Source organism: Elephas maximus, chromosome 8 (genome assembly GCF_024166365.1).
Source record: "Elephas maximus indicus isolate mEleMax1 chromosome 8, mEleMax1 primary haplotype, whole genome shotgun sequence".
Classification (NCBI taxonomy): domain Eukaryota; kingdom Metazoa; phylum Chordata; class Mammalia; order Proboscidea; family Elephantidae; genus Elephas; species Elephas maximus.
In genome coordinates this window covers 32,956,369-32,979,822 of record NC_064826.1, presented here as the reverse complement: position 1 = coordinate 32,979,822, position 23,454 = coordinate 32,956,369, and the positions used below count along the sequence as shown (strand labels likewise).

At 41.6% G+C, this 23,454-nt stretch overlaps 1 protein-coding gene across 1 annotated transcript in view; it reads left to right on the top strand.

Annotated features, from left to right (window-relative positions):
- Positions 1-23,454, top strand: part of MET (MET proto-oncogene, receptor tyrosine kinase) — a 126,249-nt gene that overhangs the window by 45,624 nt on the left and 57,171 nt on the right. Inside the window, exon 3 of the mRNA XM_049894795.1 lies at positions 14,061-14,252. Coding sequence (XP_049750752.1) covers positions 14,061-14,252 — 192 coding nt within the window. The remainder of the gene's footprint in view (positions 1-14,060; positions 14,253-23,454) is intronic.

Here is a 23,454-nt window from a genome sequence, read left to right as displayed (position 1 = left end):
AATTGAAGGATTCTCATTTCATCCTTCTCTCACCTCTTCTTTCCTAGCCTCCTCTCAGCAGCCGTCACCCTGTTTCCATTGAGCATGACACTGTTAGGCACATAAACAGACCATAGCTCTTACCATCCACAGGAAGAACAACTTCTTGACTGGTTAGAGCAGGTAGTCAGTGTTGTCTTCTGGATATCTCTTATGCTTCTGTGAGTAAGTACATTAAAATTTGTTTTCATTTAACTAAGTATAGAAAAGTTAAAAGCCTCTATACACGGAGCTTGAAAATCTGCCTCACTTGGAAAACTTTTCTTTATGAATCACTGTCACTCTTGGCTGTGATGGAAATGCAGTGTGAATACTGCTGACCGAAACCACACGGACGCAGTCTGTTTTAGATCTGATTCACCTTAGGAAACGATGAGAAAAGATGAAAAGTTTTAACACTTAGAATTCCAAAGTCCAAATCATTGTAGAATTCTGAGTCTTTTGAATCCTCCTGATAATTTCAGAGTGATCTATATTTACTTCATTTATATGTAAGCGTATTTGTACACAGTAAGTATAAATCCATACACATGTATACATAAAATATACTCTGCTCCAAGTATTTCTCTCTTCCATCTTTACTGCTCCAAGTTTTTGAAAGATCTGCTGTGGGTGGTACAAATGGTTTCCACTTGGCTACTAACCTAAAACCCCCACGTGTCTGTCAGTTTGTCGTACTGTGGGGGCTTGTGTGTTGCTGTGATGCTGGAAGCTATGCCACTGGTATTCAGATACCAGCAGGGTATTCAAATTTATGCACCAACCACTAAGGCCAAAGATGAAGAAATAGAAGATTTTTATCAGCTGCTGCAGTCTGAAATTGATCAAACATGCAATCAAAATGCATTGATAATTATAGGCGATTGGAATGCGAAAGTTGGAAACAAAGAAGAAGGATCAGTAGTTGGAAAATACAGCCTTGGTGACAGAAACAATGCCAGAGATCGAATGATAGAATTTTGCAAGACCAACGACTTCTTCATTGCAAATACCCTCTTTCACCAACATAAATGGCGACTGTACACACGGACCTCACCAGATGGAACAGAGAGAAATCAAATTGACTACATCTGTGGAAAGAGACGATGGAAAAGCTCAATATCATCAGTCAGAACAAGGCCAGGGGCCGACTGTGGAACAGACCATCAGTTGCTCATATGCAAGTTCAAGCTGAAATTGAAGAAAATCAGAGCAAGTCCATGAGAGCCAAAATATGACCTTGAGTATATCCCACCTGAATTTAGAGACCATCTGGAGAATAGATTTGACCCATTGAACACTAGTGACTGAAAACCAGAGGAGTTGTGGAATGACATCAAGGACATCATACATAAAAAAAGCAAGAGGTCGTTGAAAAGACAGGAAAGAAAGAAAAGACCAAGATGGATGTCAGAGGAGACTCTGAAACTTGCTCTTGGACGTCGAGCAGCTAAAGCAAAAGGAAGAATTGATAAAGTAAAAGAACAGAAGATTTCAAAGGGTGGCTTGTGAAGACAAAGTAAAGTATTCTAATGACATGTGCAAAGAGCTGGAGATGGAAAACCAAAAGGCAAGAACACACTCGGTGTTTCTCAAGCCGAAAGAACTGAAGAAAAAATTCAAGCCTCGAGTTGCAATAATGAAGGATTCTATGGGAAAAATAAACGACACTGGAAGCATCAAAAGAAGATGGAAGGCATACACAGAGTCATTATACCAAAAAGAATTAGTCAATGTTCAACCATTTCAAGAGGTAGCATATGATCAGGAACCGATGGTACTGAAGGAAGAAGTCCAAGCTGCTCTGAAGGCATTGGCAAAAATGAGGCTTCAGGAATTGATGGAGTATCAATTGAGATGTTTCAACAAACAGATGCAGCGCTGGAGGTGCTCACTCATCTATGCCAAGAAATATGGAAGACAGCTTCCTGGCCAACTGACTGGAAGAGATCCATATTTATGCCTATTCCCAAGAAAGGTGATCCAACCGAATGTGGAAATTATAGAACAATATCATTAATATCACACGCAAGTAAAATTTTGCTGAAGATCATTCAAAAATGGCTGTAGCAGTATATCGACAGGGAACTGCCAGAAATTCAGGCCGGCTTCAGAAGCGGAAATGGAACCAGGGATATCATTGCTGATGTCAGATGCATCCTGGCTGAAAGCAGAGAATACCAGAAGGATGTTTACCTGTGTTTTATTGACTATGCAAAGGCATTCAACTGTGTGGATCATAACAAATTATGGATAACATTGTGAAGAATGGGAACTCCAGAGCACTTAATTGTGCTCATGAGGAACCTTTGCATAGATCAAGAGGCAGTTGTTTGGACAGAACAAGGGGATACTGATTGGTTTAAAGTCAGGAAAGGTGCACGTCAGGGTTGTATTCTTTCACCATACCTATTCAATCTGTATGCTGAGCAAATGATATGAGAAGCTGGACTATGTGAAGAAGAACGGGGCATCAGGATTGGAGGAAGATTCATTAACAGCCTGCGTTATGCAGATGACACAGCCTTGCTTGCTGAACGTGAAAAGGACCTGAAGCACTTATAATAAAGATCAAAGACCACAGCCTTCAGTATGGATTGAACCTCAACATTAAAAAAAAAAAAAATTTTTTTTTTTTCACAACTGGACCAATGAGCAACTTCATGATAAATGGAGAAAAGATTGAAGTTGTCAACGATTTTGTTTTACTTGGATCCACAATCAACAGCCATGGAAGCAGCAGTCAAGAAATCAAGAGACGCATTCCATTGGGTAAATCTGCTGCAAAGATGTCACCTTGAAGACTAAGGTGCACCTGACCCAAGCCGTGGTATTTTCAATTGCATCATAAGCTTGTGAAAGCTGGACTATGAATAAGGGAGACCAAAGAAGAATTGACGCCTTTGGATTGTGGTGCTGGCGAAGAATACTGAATATACCATGGACTGCCAAAAGAACAAACAAATCTGTCTTAGAAGAAGCACAACCAGAACGCTCCTTAGAAGCAAGGATGGCGAGACTGTGTCTTACATACTTTGGACATGTTGTCAGGAGGGATCAGTCCCTGGAGAAGGACATCATGCTTGGCAAAGTACAGGATCAGCGGAAAGAGGAAGACCCTCGAGGTGGATTGACAGTGGCTGCAACAACGTGCTCAAGCATAGCAACGATTGTGAGGATGGCTCAGGACCAGGCAGTGTTTCATTCTGTTGTGCATATGGTCGCTGTGAGTCGGAACCAACTCAATGGCACCTAACAACAACAACTCCTAACCTAAAGGTTGCTAGTTTGAACCCACCTAGTGGCACTGAGGAAAGAAGCTCTGGCGATCTGCTTCTGTAAAGATTACAACCATGAAAACCCTATGGAGCAATTCTGCTGTGTAACACATGTCACCATGAGTTGGAATCCACTTGACAGCAATGTGTTTTTTGGTTTGGCTCAAGTTCAACCTCTACCATGAACCTTCTCCACCTGTTTAAGCCCATACTGCTTTTACTGCCTGTACCATTCTTTTCAGAACGGAGCTATCAACTGAGCTCTTTGTCCTTTGTATTATTATCCATTTTGAGCGTATGTCTTTTGTCTTCCTGTGTACATGATGCCTTTGAGGGACACTGGGAAGAGACTGGACCACAGATAGAAGCATTTGCTTTCGAGTAGGACTTGGCAAACTCTGGCCTGTTTGTTTGTGTACCCAGCACGTTAGGAATTGTTGCAACATATATGAAAGAAAACAAGCAAAAATAAGCTATGACCTTCAAATCCAAGGGTTTTACTATCTGGACCTTTACAGAAATAGTGTAGGGAAAAATGAAAAGTGATAGTGGACTGATAATAAGGCCACAAATTTTGGAGGGCCAGAGAAGACCTCATTAGAATTTTGGGCTTTGTCTTTATAGATATTATGGGGAGTCACTAGATCAACAACAGTAATAATAGTAATGATAACAACTCATTTTCTTTTAATTGTGCTTTAAGTGAAAGTTTACAATTCAAGTCAGTTTCTCATACAAAAGCTTATACACACATTGTTATGTGACCCTAGTTGCTCTCCCTACAATGTGACAGCACACTCCTCCTCTCCACTCTGTATTCCCCAAGTCCATTCAACCAGCTCCTGTCCCCTTCTGCCTTCTCATCTCACCTTCAGGCAGGAGCTGCCCATTTAGTCTCATATATCTACTTGAGCTAAGAACCATACTCTTCTCCGGTATCATTTTATGTCTTATAGTCCAGCCTAATGTTTGTCTGAAGAGTTGGCTTCAGGAATGGTTTTAGTTCTGGGCTAACAGAGAGTCCGGGGGCCACATCTTCTAGGATCCCTCCAGTCTCAGTCAGACCATCAGGTCTGGTCTTTTTACTAGAATTTGAATTCTGTACCCCACTTTTCTCCCGCTTTGTCAGGGACTCTGTTGTATTCCGTGTTAGGGTGGTCATTGGTGGTAGCCAGGCACCATCCAGCTCCTCTAGTCCCAGGATGATGGATAACAATTCTTTAAGTTGCACAAGGACAAAGATTTATGTTTTCTTCTGTATCTCTTCAGCTCCTAGAATAGTGTCTGTCATATTCAATAAATATTTTGGAATGAATAAATAATGAAAGTAGTGACCATTTAATATGTTCCAGGCACTGGGTTTATCCAATTTAAACTTCAAAACAGTTGTATTAGATAGGTATGACTTTTTCCATTTTATAGATGAAGAACTGAGGCTTAGAGAGCTAAGTGTGCTGTCTTAAGTCCACACGGCTAGTAAGAGCAGGACCACCCTGGAGACCATGCTTCCATCCGCTAAATGAGAGTGATTAACACTGGAGCAACTGAAGAGGCACTGAGGAACTTTAAGCTAAAAAGTTGTAGAAGTGGGCTTGAGGAGGGAGATTCTAGAATCAAGGAAATCAGATTGTAGGAGCCCAAGTATGTGATTTCCTTTAATTCAGTAGAAAAATTCATAAGAATGGGTGACTGGATATGAACAATAAAGGAAAAGGAAGAGTCAAAGGTAGCTGAGACCTCCAACTGGGGAGAGGGTGGCTCTTGATGCTGTATTGAAATAGGAAGCTGGGAGAGGGAACCAGTTTGGAAGGAAAAGTGATGAGTTTGAGTGTCATCAATGGCATGTTCAAAGATGGCCTGAAGGTAGTTGCAGAGACGGGGCTGGTCCTCAGAAGAGAGTATGCCACTGGGTGTGTACTGTCAGATCACCACCACGAGGCTGTGAGGGCAGTGACTGCAGCATCTGCACCTTGTGAATCACCACAGCTGAGCTGGCAGTGGGCTGGCCAGGTGCCTGAGTCTACTATGTTCACAGCCGCCGCAGGCTATACACACAGCCAGGGAGGATGCCAGCTGACCTGCCTTCCTAGAGAAGAAGCACCCCTTCTTTAAGTTTTCTCCCCTCTAGATCTCCTATTGAGGTCTCAGGTGTCATGAAGCTATGGTTACTGATGCCATAGGCAGGATTACTTCATTGAGGGGAGTCTGTGGTAGCAGAAGTATTGAGGAAGCATCTTTTAAATGGCACTGAACACAGCATCAGACTGCATCCTCTTTGTAGCGCAGATCAACACATAGGCAGACTGTTAGGGTTTGACCACACCATCTGTGATGGATTGAATTGTGTCCCTAAAAAAATGTAAATCCTAACACCTGTACCTGTGGAGCAGCCCTGGTGGTGTGGTGGTTAAGAGCTACAGCGAGCTACGGATGCTAACCAGAAAGGTCAGCAGTTCAAATCCACCAGGCACTCATTTGAAACCATATGGGGTAGTTCTACTCTGTCCTATAGGGTCACTGTGAGTAGGAATCAGCGCCACAGTAGCGGGTTTGATTTGGATTTATACCTGTGGATATAATCCCATTTGGTAATAGGGCTTTCTTTGTTAAGTTAATGAGGCCATAACAGTGTAGGGTATGTTTTAAGCCAATTACATTTAAGATATAAAAGAGTAGGCTAGGCACAGAAGAAAGCAAGCATGAATGGGGGAAAGATAGTTCCAAAGGGAGATCTCCGAGGAACGCTAGAGAAGCTGAGAAAAGGATTTTCCCTCAGAGTGAGCACAGAGAGTCTTCCCCTAGAGCCATACCCCTAAACTCAGACTTCCAGCCTCCTAAACTGTGAGAAAATAAATTTCTGTTTGTTAAAGCCACCCACTTGTGGTATTTCTGTTATAGCTGTTAAAAAAAAAAAAAAAAAAAGTTGGTTCCAACTCATAGTGACCCTATAGGGCAGAGTAGAACTGCCCCATAGGGTTTCCAAGCAGCAACTGGTGGATTTGAAATGCCGACCTTTTAGGCTAGTGCTGAGCTCTTAACCACTATGTTAGCAGGGTTCCTCTTTGGAAACCAAGACTCCTTCTTAACAGTGTGGCCTTGTGTTAAAGGCCCCCAAAGAGAAGGACCTGCTTTGTCAAGAGAGCTGACTATTCTGCATTCTTCAGATAATTCAGGGTTCAGTGTTGACATCTGAGACAATTTGAGTACAGATTGAAAGAAGTTTAAATACACGTATGGGGTGGATTATCCAATAGGAAAGGTAAGCATGGTGCTTACCTTGCTTACCAGATCATCTGTAGTGAACAATTGCACATGGGTTTCACCACATCAAGAACATGAACCCATGTGCAATTGTTCACTACAGATTAATAAGTTAGCACAAGTAAGCTCGTGTTTTCCTTCCTTACTTGGCCATCGGCCCCTGTCAGGGATTGTCAGTTTGAAAAGAGGCTTTGATTCTGGAGGAAGGTGCCATGGATTGGGAGACAGATGCCAGTCATACCTAGAAGCAGAATCTTTGATGTGGTGAAAAAATATGAAATCGTTCGCTACAGATGATCTGGTAAGCAAGGTAAGCACGACGCTTACTGTGCCTATTGAATAATCTGCCCGTGTGTGTGAAGCAAACATAGGCCCAACCAAAACCCACCACCTTTGCATGGATTCCAACTGATAACAACCCTATAGTACAGGGTAGAACCACCCCATAGGGCTTCCAAGGCTGTCAGTCTTTAGGGAAGCAGGCTGCCACATATTTTTCCCATGGAGCACCTGGTGGGCTCAAACCACTGACCTTCCAGTTAACAACCACATGCTTTAACCACTGTACCACCAGGGCTCCTACACAATAAGGTTCTGAGGTTCAAAGCTGTATGCAGCCACCTACTACGAGTTTCACAACAATCCCCTGACAATCCTATGTAATAAAGAGAAGAGAGCATGTGAAGGAAATTTAGGAAAATAAGCTAAGTGGATCCCTGAAATTAAAGCAGCTGAATTTTTAACCAACTGTGAAAGGTCTAAGCAAAGGGGGCTTTCTGTTTTGAAATGTATACCCTCCAAAAACAACCACCCATCTGTCTGTCTTATGTGGTGGTTTGTGTATTACTGTGATGCTAGAAGCTATGCCACCATTGTTTCAAATACTAGCAGGGTCACTCATAGTGGACAGGTTTCAATGAAGCTTCCAGCCTGAGACAGACTAGGAAGAAAGGCCTGGTGATTTGCTTCTGAAAATTAGCCCATGAAAACCCTATGGATCATAACAGAACATTGTCTGACTCACTTACTTTGGATGTGTCATCAGGAAGGATCAATTACTAGAGGAAGACATCATGTGTAGGGAAGTAGAGGGCCAAGTAGGGTAAGAGAGACCCTCACTGAGATGGATTGGCCTAGTAGCTGCGACAATGAACTCGAACATGACAGTGATCATGAGGACGATGCAGGACTGAGCAACGTTTCATTCCATTGTACATGAGTTGCCATGACACGGATGAACTGCACCTATCTGTGCACTCTCCAAAAACCATTATTATATCTAGAAAAGGTACAAAGTGTGCTTATGAATAAAGTTTGTATTAAAATGCTTCTGTTAATTTAGTTATGAGCAAAGAGGGAAGAAAGTTGGTGTAACTAAACTGGCAAAATGTTTTGCAAGATAGTACATTTTTAAAAATCTACCTGCAAAAAAAAAAAAATTTATGCTAGGCTGATTTAAATTATCTATAGATGAGCTAAATCCGTCCTTCAGGTCAATTAGAAGAATCACTATTTTAAATATACCATATCCTTAATTACACTGAATTAAACGTAATTGCATATTCACAGCATGCATCGTAATGTTAATTAGGGGAAACATTCTGAATCAAATATACTGAGGTCTATAGCACTTCAGTTTTCTTTTTATATTAAAAAAAGGCTGTATGTCTGAGTCAGGTAAAAATCTGACAAGTACTCGTAAAAAGGTAAAGGAAGGCTAAATTAAAGTGTTGCATCAAGGCTTACAAATTGCAGAGTAATTCCTATTATTTAACTCTGTGACAGCACATAAGACTTTAGGTTAAGGAAGCAAGTTGGCAAAAAGTTAAAAAAGGTGTTTGCCATTGGTTCTCAGAATTGATGCCATATTATTAATTTAGAAGATAAACTATGCTAAATGCTTTTCAGAAATTTTTATAGAATAGGCATATGCATCTAGAATCTATTAGCAGACTGGATCTGGGCCCCTTTGGGAAGCAACTAGGTTTTGAAGAAGGGGGGGCTGTGCGCATGACCACTTCAAGGCAGAAGAGACTGGAGACTGGGAAGGCCAGTGAGGAAACACCCAGCCTGGGGCAGGGATGTGGGTGTAGCTGGGAGGGCTGCGCAGGAGAGATCTAGCTGACAGCGCCAAGATGTGGGGGGAATCAAGAGAAGGAGGAGTTGGCCGTGACTGAAATTTCAAAGTTACGTGGTTGGAAACATGGTAATGTTTGTTAGCCGGGCCAGCAAACAAGGAGAACTAGGTTTAAGAGTCAAGTTGATTAGTACAGCCCCAAATGCTGGTTGTTATCTCTGTAGCAGTTCTCCAGAAAATAATGTGTAACCTCAGCCTTTCTCTCAGGAAAGAAACCAGGGGTGCGTGAATGTACATTCCTGCTTTGAAAAGTTGCAGATTGTTTATATGTTAAATGATAACCTTTGTTTAATGATTCTGAATCTCAGTTTCTCATATGTAAAACGAGGGGCTGAAGTAAGATCCTGTGGAAGGCCCTTTCCATTTTTGTATTTGTGCGATTCTCTGAACATTGTCCAGAATAGTAAGTCATAGAAAAGAAAACCAGGAGAATCTGAGAGAACTGGATACTGAAGCCTGTTCCCATGTGACTTGGGCAGCTGTGGCCGAGTCCTTGGCTGCCCTGAGTCTCCTCATCCTTAAAACTGAGTGTGATAAAACTCACGGGGCTGCTGTGAGTCTTGTATGTGGAAATACCCAGCTTGGAGCCTGGCACATGGTAGGTGCAGCGTAAAGACTGATTTCCTCCCTCCCTTCCTTCCTTCCTTCTTCCTCCCTTTGTTACCAATAGGAGAGAGCTAGGTTGGCTTCCCTCCTGGTGGGTGGAACCTTCTCTATAGACCCTTCGTGGTTCCCAAATCAGCCACAGTGCCAGAGAGCTGCTTTCCTCCAACTCTGCTCCATTTAAGGAGCCCATCTGGTGCAAGTGGGTGAAAAAAGTAAGTGCACAAAAAATGAAGAAGCTTTTTGTGTATTAATAAGAATACTTCTAAGATACATTTTTAAGTGAAACAATCAAGATATGCAGTAGTTACACACTTGGCTGCTGACAGAAAGGTTAGCAGTTCAAACCCACCAGCGGCTCCATGGGAGAAAGATCTGGTGACCTCCTCCCGTAAAAATTACAGTCAATAAACCAGAAGCTAAGAAGTTTCCTGAAAACAACTAACTACTTTGAGGGGTAGAGTAGCAGGGACAGGGTTCTGGGGACCATGGTTTTAGGGGACATCTAGGTCAATTGGCATAACAAAGTTTATTAAGAAAATGTTCTTCATCCCACTTTAGTGAGTGGCATCTGGGGTCATAAAAGCTCGCAAGCAGCCATCTAAGATGCATCAATTGGTCCAAACCCATCTGGAGCAAAGGGAGAATGAAGAACACCAAAGACATAAGGAAAATATGAGCCCAAGAGACAGAAAGGGCCACGTAAACCAGAGACTCAGGCTGATGGATTGTCTGTTAGCCCAGAACTAAAACCGTTCCCGAAGCCAACTCTTCAGACAAACATTAGACTGGACTATAAGACATAAAATGATACTGGTGAAGAGTGTGGTTCTTAGCTCAAGTAAATACATGAGGCTAAATGGGGAGCTTCTGTCCAGAGGCAAGATGAGAAGGCAGAAGGGGACAGGAGCTGGTTGAATGGACACAGGAGATACAGGGTGGAGAGGAGGAATATGCTGTCACATTGTAGGGAGAGCGACTAGGGTTACATAACAATGTGTGTATGTTTTTGTATGAGAAACTGACTTGAATCGTAGATTTTCACTTAAAGCACAATTAAAAAAAAATTAAACAGTCAAGAAAACCCTATGGGGCAATTCTACTCTCTTACATGCGGTCACTATGAATGAAAAATGACTCGGCAGCACCTGACAACAGCACTCAGTTTTACCTAAAGACGCAAGACCTCAGCTTTGAAGGAAGCGCAAGTAGCAAGGAGACCCCTAAGAGCAGGTCTATAGTTAGTCTCCCATCCCAAATGATCACTCAAGAACTGTGTGTAAAGTGGTGAGTAGAAGCAGTGCCATCTTCCCTGCACAAATGGGCAGCAATCATCAAACACATTCTCTCATTATCTTTAAGGGACAGTGAGACGGAGATAGAGTCATATTCGCACAATGCTTTACCTCTGCAATGCTCAGAGCTTAAACTAAAGCTCCCTAAAAGTGAAATTCTGCTGTTAAAACTTGAGACTCAGTTCCTGCCACCCTGGCCCCAGTGGTTGAGTCTATCAGGATTCTCAGCAAGAGAAGACAAGGAATAATCCCGTCTCCTGCAGTGGGTGCTGGCATGTTACTTTTTCCTGGAAGCTAGCGACCTACCCCGTTGATCTTTCCCCAGCTATGGTGAAAATGAAAAAAGCTGGAGTCCCCTGGTTTATGAAATTTGAATGCCATGCCACTTGAACTTGACATGATCTTTGTTTTCTGCCCTGGAATTGCACAATTTTTCAAGCTCAAGAAGCTCTCTAGATCCAATTCCAACATTGTGCGGTGTTTCCATTCTTAGGAGTTTGTTTTGGGGGGCAACAGATACATAACTTAATCCTACCGGTCCTTGAGGAGGCACCAGATAGAGATCTTATTATTTCCTGAAGGATAAGCCTCAAAATGCTCAATATATTAACCCTGATGCAGAGTTCTACATCTGTTCCTGAGTTGGTTAGGAATATGTGTCAATTTGGCTAGGCTATTTAAAAAAAAAAAAAAGTTACTGTCATCTATTCCAACTCATGGCAACCTCTAAAAAAGCACCCAGTTATTTAATCCAACATTAACCTAGGTGTTGCCGCGAAGGTATTTCGTACATGCAGTTAACGTCTGGAATCAGTTGACTCAAAGGAGATTATTCTCAGTGACATGGGTGGGCCTCACCTAATCAGCTGAATGCCTTAAAAGAAAAAACTGGTTTCTGGGAGAAGAAGAGATTTCCCTCGAGACGGTAACATAGAAATACTACCTGAGTTTCCATCCTGCCGGCCTACTCTACAGATTTTTGGACTTGACAACCCCACAATCATGTGGGCTAATCCCTTAAATCTTCTTAAAATTTCTTAAAATAAATATATATCTTATTGGTTCTGTTTAGCGCCATCACTGATACAGTGCCTATCATGTGAGGAAATAGACACAGAGGCTAAAGTTCTGGTCACGTTGCTCCCTCTCCTGCAGGTGTACGGCCACTTCTGAGGAGACGCTTGTAGGTCGCTCTCACCCCCGCTCCTCTGCTCATCATGCCTTTTGGCAGGGCAGACCACAAAGCAAGCTGGCTGGAAGGGCGTTATCTCTGGTCACTTTGCAGATCCATTCATTTATTCAGCAAGCTGTTTTTAAATGCCTTCTATATGCTGCTGGGCATGATACAGGGCACCAGGGGTAAAAGAGGAATACAATCCCTGTCCTCTGTGGGTAGAAGACCACCAATAATTTACAGCAGTCCCTGGGTGGCACACACGGTTAACACATTCGGTTGCTAACAGAAAGGTTGGCGATTGAGGTCACCCAGAGTCTCCTCTGACGAAAGACCTGGCGATTTACTTCTAAAAAATCAGCCAGTGAAAACCCTTTGGAGCATGTTCTACTCTGATAACATTTGAGGTTGCCAAGAGTCAGAATTGACTCCACTACTGGTTTGGATTTTGTTTTGTTTTGTTTTTAAATAATTGACAATCAAACACTAAACTCCACACGCATCAAGTTATTTTTAGATCCCAGTGAGTTCATCATATCTCCACCAGTGCCAAATTCCAGTTCAAATTTGAGGCTTTAAAGTTCCCGGATGCCACCTAGAACTAGAGAATAAGAGTAAGAAAGAGCCAGAGAGGGAACCGAACCAACACCGAAGCCTAGCCCTGAAGAGCAGCCACCTGTACAGTGGGATCCTTCAGATGGCCTTCGATTTGAAATGGGTCTTTGGCTCCTTAAACAGCTTCCCTTCGTTCTGTCTGCAAAATGGATGATTGATCACCAGTGGAAACCGAATTACCCATTAATCGGTTACTATTGAATTGCTGGTACATCTCAGTTATCTGCTCCTCCTCAGAGTAATCTATAATAGTTTAGTGAAGAAAAGCTTTTAATTAAATAGCAAAATAGAATTCATTAATATATCAAAATAAATGTCTAGAACTAAAACATTGCATTAATTACAGAAGTCAGTCTCCTAATTTATCACCATTTAAAATGAAGAAGTAGTTAATATATAGAATATTTTAGGTGATTTTTAACCATAAAAGGCACTAAATTTGAGTAGGAACTTTGTACTTCGTGTGACAGAAGTTTGACCTTAAGGAATAAAATCCTTCAGATGATATCAGCGGTTGGCCAAATGAAGTAATTTAGAGATTCTGTCCTTGCTCTGGAAACCCTGGTGGCATAGTGGTTAAGTGCTACGGCTGCTAACCAAAAGGTCAGCAGTTTGAATCCGCCAGGCACTTCCTGGAAACTGTGGGGCAGTTCTACTCTGTCCTGTAGGGGTTGCTATGAGTTGGAATCGACAGCTATGGGTTTGGTTTGGCCCTTGCTGTACCTAATTCTCGGAATCAACTCGACAGCACTGGTTTTTTTTTTTTTTTTTTTTGGTACCTAATTCGTATTGTTAAATGGCGGTCAAGTCAGCTCCCAACTCATGATAACCCCGTGTACAACAGAACGAAATGCTGCCTGGTCCTGTGCCATCCCCTTGTTTAGTTACAGATCAAACTGTTGTGACCCATAGGGTTTTCATTGGCTGATTTTTGAAAGCAGGTCACCAGGCCTTTCTTCCTAGTACATCTTAGTGTGGAAGCTCCACTGAAACCCATTCAGCATCAGAGCAACACGCAAGCCTCCACTGACAGGTGGTAACTGTACGTGAGGAGCATTTTTCAGGAATCAAATCTAGGTCTCCCACACAGAAGGTGAGAATTCCACTGAGCCACTGGTGCCACCATCAGTAAGCACTAGGGACCAGGATCTGATACAAGCGCTTCGGCCAGGGGCCTCTACTCTGCTTCCTCCTCATGAATTATCTATCAAACACCCCTCCCCATCACCTTTCTGCATGCAAAAGCACAAAGACACACATTTTAAAATGCATGTTTTGGTATGACTCTAACACTTATTATTCCCGTTGAAATTCACCTGATTGACCTTTGTCTCCTTCGTGTCACTGCCTTCATGTCAAGGACTGAGACATTTAAAATTTTCTTTTTCTTTTCGTAACACTAGCTACGTTCTATATTTATGTGAACACATATTGAACCACTGTGTAAACTGTGATAAGTTTTGCCCCCAGTTTTAGATTCTACTTACACAGCAGCACCAAGTGAAACTTGGAGTCATTTCGGTCACTATAAATATTTCTTGTCTATCTGGAGCTGTTTGTCTGTTTGCACAGTTATTCTTGCCATTCCCTTCCAAGCTAGAGAAGACACACTGAAAAGTTTCTTGCCAGCTTATTTGTATCTGGACTCACATTAATTCTATGACCATATTTTCTTCCAGACGCTGTTGAGAAATTCATCGGGCTGTGAAGTGCGCAGGGATGAATATCGAACAGAGTTTACCACAGCTTTGCAACGCGTTGACTTATTCACGGGCCAGTTCAACCAGGTCCTCTTAACATCCATATCCACCTTCATTAAAGGAAACCTCACGATTGCTAACCTTGGGACCTCAGAGGGTCGTTTCATGCAGGTAAATGCTTCCTGAGAATGACTGTGGCTGTTTTATCTAATTAATTTGTTTTTGTTTTTGCAGTAAGGTATTTGCAAATACTGCAAAGTGAAAATCACAATAGAAACTAGAGATACAGACTGAAAGCAAAACAGTGAAGCCTGGTCTTCTTTTTATGAAGTGCATGCCCTATTCTTGTTAAGTTCTTGAAGCTTTCAGTTTGAATGTGGTTGCTTTAATTTTCACATCCGGAATGGTTTGGGATTTTTTTGCCTTTTTTTTTTTTCCATTTATAATTTCTATCACATGATTGGAAAATAAAATGAAACAATTAAAGCACTTCCAGGCGATGTTTTCCTATTTCAAGGGAAGCTACGGATCAAAGGAGAGCTATTATGTGAACCTTGCGTCTCCATGAGACGAGTCATTCACATCGTTGAGAAGTACTGGCAGGAGTTAGGAAGGGGCATTATCATCAAAATCCCATTGTAACTCTAGCACTTCTGAGTTGTGCAAAATGATGGGGTCAGACACAAACAAGTTCAAATACTTAAAAAAAAAATTCTAAACGAGCTCACATTTCAGACTTGATTGAAGTTACTGTATTTCCTAGATACAAGAAGCCAGCACTTTGCAGAAATTAAAGTGCTCTTGTGCTGGGTCTGTTTTACTGCTTTAATAGTTATTGGGTAGTGCTTGAACAATGGCATCTATGGAAATGTTGAATTTCTACAAATCTTGAAAAATTCTTCTAAAGATGGATGCTGATTTCATAATCTTCTGGTAGAATTAACATTCTACTCAGTGACTTCCGGTAAACCGTGATGGTGATGATTCCCTACAACTTGTCTATTTGTATATCCTGTATCTGTATGCTTTTACAAAACATATTTTCTTAATTATCACTGTCTTTCTATAATGGCGGAAATGCTGTAGCATACTGGTTAAGAGTTACAGCTGCTAACTAAAAGGTCGGTAGTTTGAATCCACCAGATGCTCCTTGGAAACCCTATGGGGCAGTTCTACTCTGTCCTGTAGGGTCGCTATGAGTGGGAATCAACTTGAGGGCGAGTTTTTTTTTTTTTTTTTTTAATCATCTAATGGAGCCCTGGTGGCACAGTAGTTAAAGGGCTTGGCTGCTAACCAGAAGGTTGGCAGTTCAAATCCACCAGCTACTCCTTGGAAACCCTATGGGACAGTTCTATTCTGCCCTAGAGTGTCACTGTGAGTTGGAATTGACTCGACAGCAATGGGTTTTGATCTTCAAGTCTGCATTGCCCGTTGCCATATTTTAAAATCTGTAAATTACGTTTTTTCTTGTATTGGTGGGCATGGTGGGATACTTTCAAAGTCATGAGACATGTAAATAAAACCTTCCTAGCTCAAAAGTCAGGAGCATTGGCAGCACAGCGATTAAGCACTTGGCTGCTAATCGAAAGGTAAGCAGTTCAAACTCCCCAGCCACTCGTGGGAAAAAGATGTGGCAGTCTGCTTCCATAAAGATTTACAGCCTTGGAAATCCTATGGGGCAGTTCTATTCTGTCCTGTGGGCTTGCTATGAGTGAGAATCAACTTGACAGCAATGGGCTTGGGTTTTGTTTTGTTTTGTTCTTTAGCTTAAAACTAATCATATAAATCCCATTACCTGAATATTTTTCCACCAGTCACCTATACTCCCGTTGCTTCACAGTTAACTACTTTTTCTCCCTTCCTCACTCTCTCCATCCCAGCATCCGTTATATGGGCACCTTATCCATCTTGACCCTTTAATTCTGTCCTGAAATTCTCAAAATCCCAAGAAGGGATGCTCAGTCCCCTCACCACATAAACATGCACTCAAATGTGTTTGAAATATGGTCATGAGTATCTAAGTATCCTTGTAAAATGTACAGTATTATTTTTGTGGTTCTCTGTGTTTTTAATTTACATTGATGGTATTCTATAGAATGCAAAAGAAATTGAAGGAAGATGAGCGAAGCTAGCAACTATTGATTCCTAATGTCATGTGCTCATTATGTTGCTTTCCTTCCCTTTATCTTTACTTCTGCTTTTCTCTTTTTCCAAATTGTCTGTTACCTCGCCAGTCCACTTTCATGTGAATAAGCTTTCTACAGTCACTTTAGGTCTGACACATTTTTACATCAGAAGATTCCTGGCCTCGTTCCAGACTCTAAAGTTACAATAAAACCCTGTTTCAAAACAGGTTGCTCTAATAACTGAGTAACTTCTCCTTTATGACAAATTTCACCACTTAAGTGATATATCATGCATTAGTCTCACTAGAATAGAAATGCGGCAGCAACTGTTTTATTCTTGTCTCCCAGCATTTTTATAACAGAACTATATTATGCCATTACCTGTGCTTCTAAAGAAACCCTGGTGGCGTAGTGGTTAAGAGCTACGGCTGCTAACCAAAAGGTTGGCAGTTCGAATCTCCAAGGCACTCCTTGGAAACTCTCTGGGGCAGTTCTACTCTGTCCTATGGGGTCACTGTGAGTCGGAATCAACTCGATAACGATGGGTTTGTTTTTTGTTTTTGGTGTTTGGTTTGTGCATCCAGAACCTTAAAAGTGAAAATAAGTGGCTCTTCATTTGACAAACCTGTATTAGAATCCTACCAACTTTGCTTTACTAGGTAAATGAAGAGAGCAAAGGAAAAAGTGACACAGAATCTGCCTTAAAGGCACTAAAATTTTAGTAGAGGAAAGAAAACATGTGCTGACAATAATAATCCATGAGATACACACAGGGCTGTTGGAACCCACAGAGGATCTATTTATCTGACACTTGCCTCAGAGAATTCCATTCAGTTCCACTTTATATAAACAAACCTAAAGCATTTGAAGGATCAGACAGAATCCACATCGCTGAAATCCAGTTTGTTTACAGCAAATAATGGTGGGGGAAGAGTCAGGAGTGGAGTGAAGATGTGGGACCTTCCAGCTTCCATCAGTCAGAGCAGTTACTACCTACCAAGCTCTGTGAATGTTTTGACTGCGCTAACGTGCTAAATCTTTGGCCAGGCTTCAGTTCATGTTCTAGTAAATACTATGGCGTTTCTGTTACAAAATAGAATGGACTTTTTTTTTTTTTTTTCCTCCCAAAGACAGCTGCCATACATGAAAAGGAACAGAAAAATGATTTTACTTCCTTCCTACTCTGAGGCCTAAAGCCAGAGTTGCTTTGCAGGTTTTTTTCTCCCAAGAGTTTGCAGCTGTTTCTGCCTCTCCTATTGTGTTTGTGTTCAGCTTTGGCTGGGAACACAAGCGACAACCCCAGCTGTTGGGCACAAAATGGATCAGGTATTTCACAGTGGTTATTTGATTAGGAAGAATTATATTGTTTAGCTAACAATATTAAGTGTATGGAAGAGAAGACATTTTTTACATGTTTCTAACATTTAAACATATGTAACTTATACAGGTGCAGCTATGTCTAATTATTCTGATGTGCACATCTGTTTAATTCTCTATGTACCCATGTCAATATAGATACATATTTCTAAAACACTTTTTTTTTGGTATGATCGTTCTCTTGGGCTATTTTGAAGGAAAACAGTATGAAAAGCAGAGTTCCAGATAGCATTAATTGGAAGTAAAGAGTGAGAACGAGTCTTCCTACAAATTTGGGGAGAAGTGGATGTAGGCAACACCAAGACTCGGGAGGGAGCATTAGCACAGTGTGCACAGCTACGTGGGAGAGGGAGAAAGAGCCTCATGAAGATCACAGGACTAATCACAGGGATTGCCCACATCTCCGCTTCTCAGCTCCTCGTCTCATCTACATCCAAAAACAATGCTTGGTTGATTTTTTTTTTTTTTTACAGCACTTGTGTAAGGCCTTTAATCTCTAAATGCAAAGCATTGCTATTAAAATATTTGTGCATGACTGTCAGGCTAGGGAAAGGGAGTGGATCAAGGTTGGCGATGCGGGTGGGGAGGCCCTTGCAAGAGTCACTGGGTAGCTACTCTGTGCATCTCACTGTGCCTGCTGACAGTGGCCACTAGGCTGTTAGGTCATCTCTGCTCTTCCCCCACCTCCTTTTTCCCTTCCCCCTAATTCCTTGCTGCTGTTACTACTCATCACTCGTCTTTCCTCTTCTGCCTCTCAACTGGACTGGTGGTGTTATCTGGTGCCATCAAGTCAGTTCTCAAGCATAGCAACTCCGTGTGACAGAATAGATCTGCCTCGTAGGGTTTTCTTGGCTGTAATCTTTACTGGAACAGATCACCAGGTCTTTCTCCCATGGAGCGGCTGGGTGCGTTCGAACTGCTAACCTTTCAGTTAGCAGCTGAGTGTTTAATCATTGTGCCACCAGGGCTTCTTCCTTACCAGGGCTCCTTGCTTAAGTTGGGTCTTAAGCAAGAAACTTAAGTAGGTGGAGATCATCTACAAAGGCATGCTTTGCTCTTGACCATTACTTATGACCATTACTTAAAAGCTTATGTTAGTAATCAGTGAACTTGAGAATAATTACTCATTTCCAATAAGAAGAATCAGTTCATCCATCTACCTCCTATCTTCGTATTACCTGGGTTCCTATGCCACCATCATGACATGTCAATGCCTGGGCTAGAAGCCTGTAGCATACCTGGCATTTGGGCTTACAGCTACTTCAGCATATGTAGACACAGGTCATCAATTCATTGATGCTATGAGTGTCAGACACACAGCCGAGTGAAGCTTGAACTTAAACAACATTTCTCTTTAGAGATTGCTGACTTCTCTGTCTCCTTTATAAAATGCTCAGATAAAAATATCATCTGCCCTCCCCTTGTTTTTTTAATGTTTACATGATTGATTTGAGTTAAATCTCTGAAGAAAGGTAGCCTTGGTACATTTCTTTAGAAAAAAATATGCTCATAAGTACTGAAATATCTTTTGTTTAATAAGAACCTATTATAAATAATAATTTCAGAGTATGTCCATGACTAAAAATTGACCCCAGTTCACGTATAGTCTCTGAAAATTAATTAATGCATGCTTTTGAACGACATATATTTTACACACTTTGAACTGTTACATGTGTAGAAATTTTAAACATCTTGTTTTTGCAACTATAAGCTTTTGTTTTGCTTTGTTTTTGGTGGGTACTTTTTAGGAAGAGTAGAGGAACTTTTTTTTTTTTGGTACTTTAAATGAAGGCTTAAAGAACAAACTACTTTCTCATCAAACAGTTAGTACCACACATTGTTCTATGACATTGGTTAACAACCCCATGACACGTCAACACTCTCCCTTCTCACCCTGGGTTCCCTATTACCAGCTCTGCTGTTCCCTCCTGCCTTCCAGTCCGTGCTCCAGGGCTGGTGCGCCCCTTTGGTCTTGTTCTGTTTTATAGGCCTATTCAGTCTTTGGCTGAAGGGTGAACCTCAGGAGTGACCTCATTATGGAGCTGAAAGCATGTCTGGGGCCATACTTTCAGGGTTTCTCCAGTTTCGTCCAGGCCACCAAGTCTGGTAATAGAGTAACTCTTTTTTTTTTTAATTGTGCTTTAAGTGAAAGTATACAAATCAAGTCAGTCTCTCACATAAAAACTTATATACACCTTGCTACATACTCCCAATTACTCTCCCCCTTATGAGGCAACCTGCTCCCTCCCTCCACTCTCTCTTTTCGTGTCCTTTTGCCAGCTTCAACCCCCTCAATCTTCTCATCTTCCCTCCAGGCAGGAGATGCCAACATTGTCTCAAGTGTCCACCTGATCCAAGTAGCTCATGGCTCACCAGCATCCCTGTCCAACCCATTGTCCAGTTCAATCCGTGTCTGACAAGTTGGCTTCAGGTATGGTTCCTGTCCTGGGCCAACAGAAGGTCTGGGGGCCATGACCACTGGGGTCCTTCCAGTCTCAGTCAGACCATTAAGTCTGGTCTTTTTATGAGAGTTTGGGGTCAGCATCCCACTGTTCTCCTGTGCCCTTAGGGGTTCTCTGTTGTGTTCCTTGTCGGGGCAGTCATCGGTTGTGGCCAGGCACCATCTAGTTCTTCTAGTCTCAGGATGATGTAGTCTCTGGTTCATGTGGCCCTTTCTATCTCTTGGGCTCATAATTGCCTTGTGTCCTTGGTGTCCTTCATTCTCCTTTGATCCAGGTGGGTTGAGACTCATTGATGCATCTTAGATGCCCACTTGCTAATGTTTAAGACCCCAGACGTCACTCTTCAAAGTGGGATGCAGAACGTTTTCTTAATATTTTTTATTATGCCAATTGACTTAGATATCCCCTGAAACCATGGTCCCCAAACCCCTGCTCCTGCTACGCTGGCCTTCGAAGCATTCAGTTTATTCAGGAAACTTCTTTGCTTTTGGTTTAGTCCAGTTGTGTTGACTTCCCCTGTATTGAGTGTTGTCTTTCCCTTCACCTAAAGTAGTTTTTATCTACTATCTAATTAGTAAATACCCCTCTCCTCCTCCCCCTCCCTCCCCCCTCTCATAACCCCAAAAGAATGTGTTCTTCAGTAGAGGAACATTTGAACATTTACCATTCCAATCAGTCTGTCACATGTAGGTTTACGTACATCTTACTCCCTTCTCCCACTTGCTCTTCCCCTATTGAGTCAGCCCTTTCAGTCTCTCGTTTCATGCCAATTTTGCCATCTTCCCTCTCTCTCTATCTTCCCATCCTCCCTCCAGTCAAGAGTTGCCAACACACTCTCCAGTGTCCACCTGATTTAATTAGCTCACTCTTCATCAGCATCTCTCTCCCCTGCACTGACCAGTCCTTTTCATGCCTGATGATTTGTCTTCGGGGATGGTTCCTGTCCTGTGCCATCAGAAGTTCTGGGGAGCATTGTCTCTGGGATTCCTCTAGTCGCAGTCATACTATTAGGTATGGTCTTTTTATGAGAATTTGGGATCTGTATCCCATTGGTCTCCTGCTCCCTCAGGAGTTGTCTGTTGTGCTCCCTGACAGGGCAGACATCGATTGTGGCCGGGCACCAACTAGTTCTTCTGGTCTCAGGATAATGTAGGTCTCTGGTTCATGTGGCCCTTTCTGTCTCTTGGGTTCTTAGTTGTCGTGTGACCTTGGTGTTCTTCCTTTGCCTTTGCTCCAGGTGGGTTGAGACCAATTGATGTATCTTAGATGGCCGCTTGTTGGCATTTAGGACCCCAGACGCCACAATTCAAAGTGGGATGCAGAATGTTTTCATAATAGAATTATTTTGCCCATTGACTTAGAAGTCCCCTCAAACCAAGTTCCCCAGACCCCAGCCCCTGCTCCGCTGACCTTTGAAGCTTTCATTTTATCCCGGAAACCTCTTTGCTTTTAGTCAGTAGGGGAACATTTTAAGAAATGAAAGAATATCAGTAGTATTTGGTACTTTTATCACTTTGAAAATTCATAAACAGATATACTATATGTATAGATTAGCTAATCCTAGAGTCATTGTATTTGGAATATTGATTTGAAAGTATAGATTATTTTTAAATTTTCACAAATTTACTAGCTTATTTGGGTTTTATGTTTGACTTTATTTTCTTTAAACAAAGAACCCAATCTGGTAATAAATTTTAAGGCTTCTCATTTCTGACTCATTTTGACTTCGTTTTGACTCATGTCAAAAATCTGAAACACCCACAAATCTTAGTATTGTAGTAGTAAGGAAAATTGTTTTGCTTTATGGAGTCACATGGCCTTGCAGTGTCAAGTCAGTATAGAAGTACTCACACACATCTATCAAAAAAAGTGAAGAAAAGAACACAGTAGAGCTTCTTTTAACTCAACTTTTGCCACCTGCTACTTTGTCTTCTGACTTTTAATTCTGAGCTTTTCATTACAAGTCAGCAATTTGTACTTCTCATATTTCTTTTTTTTTCTGTTTCAGAAAACTAGATCTTTACCTTGATTGAAACCAATAACTCTACCGTTCTTATTCTGATTTCTGTCTAAACAAAGACCAGTCTCTCTCTTTCATACTAAAGAAGGTGGTAAACCGAAAGTAGGCAAGAAGCAAGAGTCATCAGAAGGCATTTCTTGAAAATGCAGATTAAATTCTTAAAGGTTATCTAAATACCTACATCAAGGCTTAAGTGAGCTTCTTATTTCACGGCCCATTGATGTATTTATGCAATAGATATACCTTTAGATCTACTGTGTGTCAGACTCTGTACCAGGAACTATGGGGACCACAGACACACTCCCTAGCTCCATAGGGATAGCCCAGTCCATTTATTAATAGTTCCATCCTCTTCACTCATGTTTTTCAGTTGGAGCCTCAAATTCAAATAAATTTCTGTCATCTTTCATTAAGAATGAAGCATTCATTATTCTTAACAAAACTTCTCTATTTTTCTTACGTTTTAAATTTGGAACCAATCTAGATGATATCAAAGCTCCCTTTCTGTTATATTTGCCCAAAAATAGAACTATATATTTTCTGTTCTTATAAGAGGAAGTTTTACTTTGATCTTCTTCAAAAATAATAGATTTTATGTTGGCCCTTGTTTATACTTAATCTACTTTTCTATATGACTGAGGCATTCACAGCAAGGTTTACTGTGTTATTTGATCCCAGGATAACCACATGAAGAAGAACTGCATTAAATATCTTCCAAAAGCCTGCCATCTGGTTTAAATGCACTGAAGGACAGCTGAAAACAGTACATACCAAACTCTTATCCATAGAGTTGAGACCCACAGCAATGCCTCATTCAAAGAGGACAAAGCAAACAGGAATTCCAGTGGTTACTCGTGTCTCTCAAAGAATATTAAAGAATATAAAACATTCTTAGTCCACAGCAATTCTGATTAAACCCCCTTCCTGCCATCCTCTCTAGCACCCTGTAACTTCCAGTGACTTCTCCTTTGAGATGTCCACCCTTACACACTGCTCCACTCAGCCAGGCTGCCCTTCCATCGCCTCCATCACCTTTGCTGCCAACCTTTGCTTCCTCTACTGAGTGCAGGCCTCTGAGGAGTGTGCTTCATCTTCCACTCTGACTGCTTCTCTTTGTTCTTCCTATCTTTCCGCCTTCCTCCAGCCTCTCTTGGACTCTGTTTTACAAAAAGCCAGTCTGATCAGGAACAGTCTTCCAAAAGCTGGTTGAGTGGCTGAGCAGGTGATATAGAGTACTCAGTGTTGGCTGCCTCCAGCCCTGGAAGAAGGCTGTGAATCTCCAGACATAAACCTTCCTTTTACTTAAGAAAACATTTGGTAGGGAAATGCAAACACAAAACCACAGTGAGGTACTACTTCACACCTACTAGGTTGGTTACAATAATAAT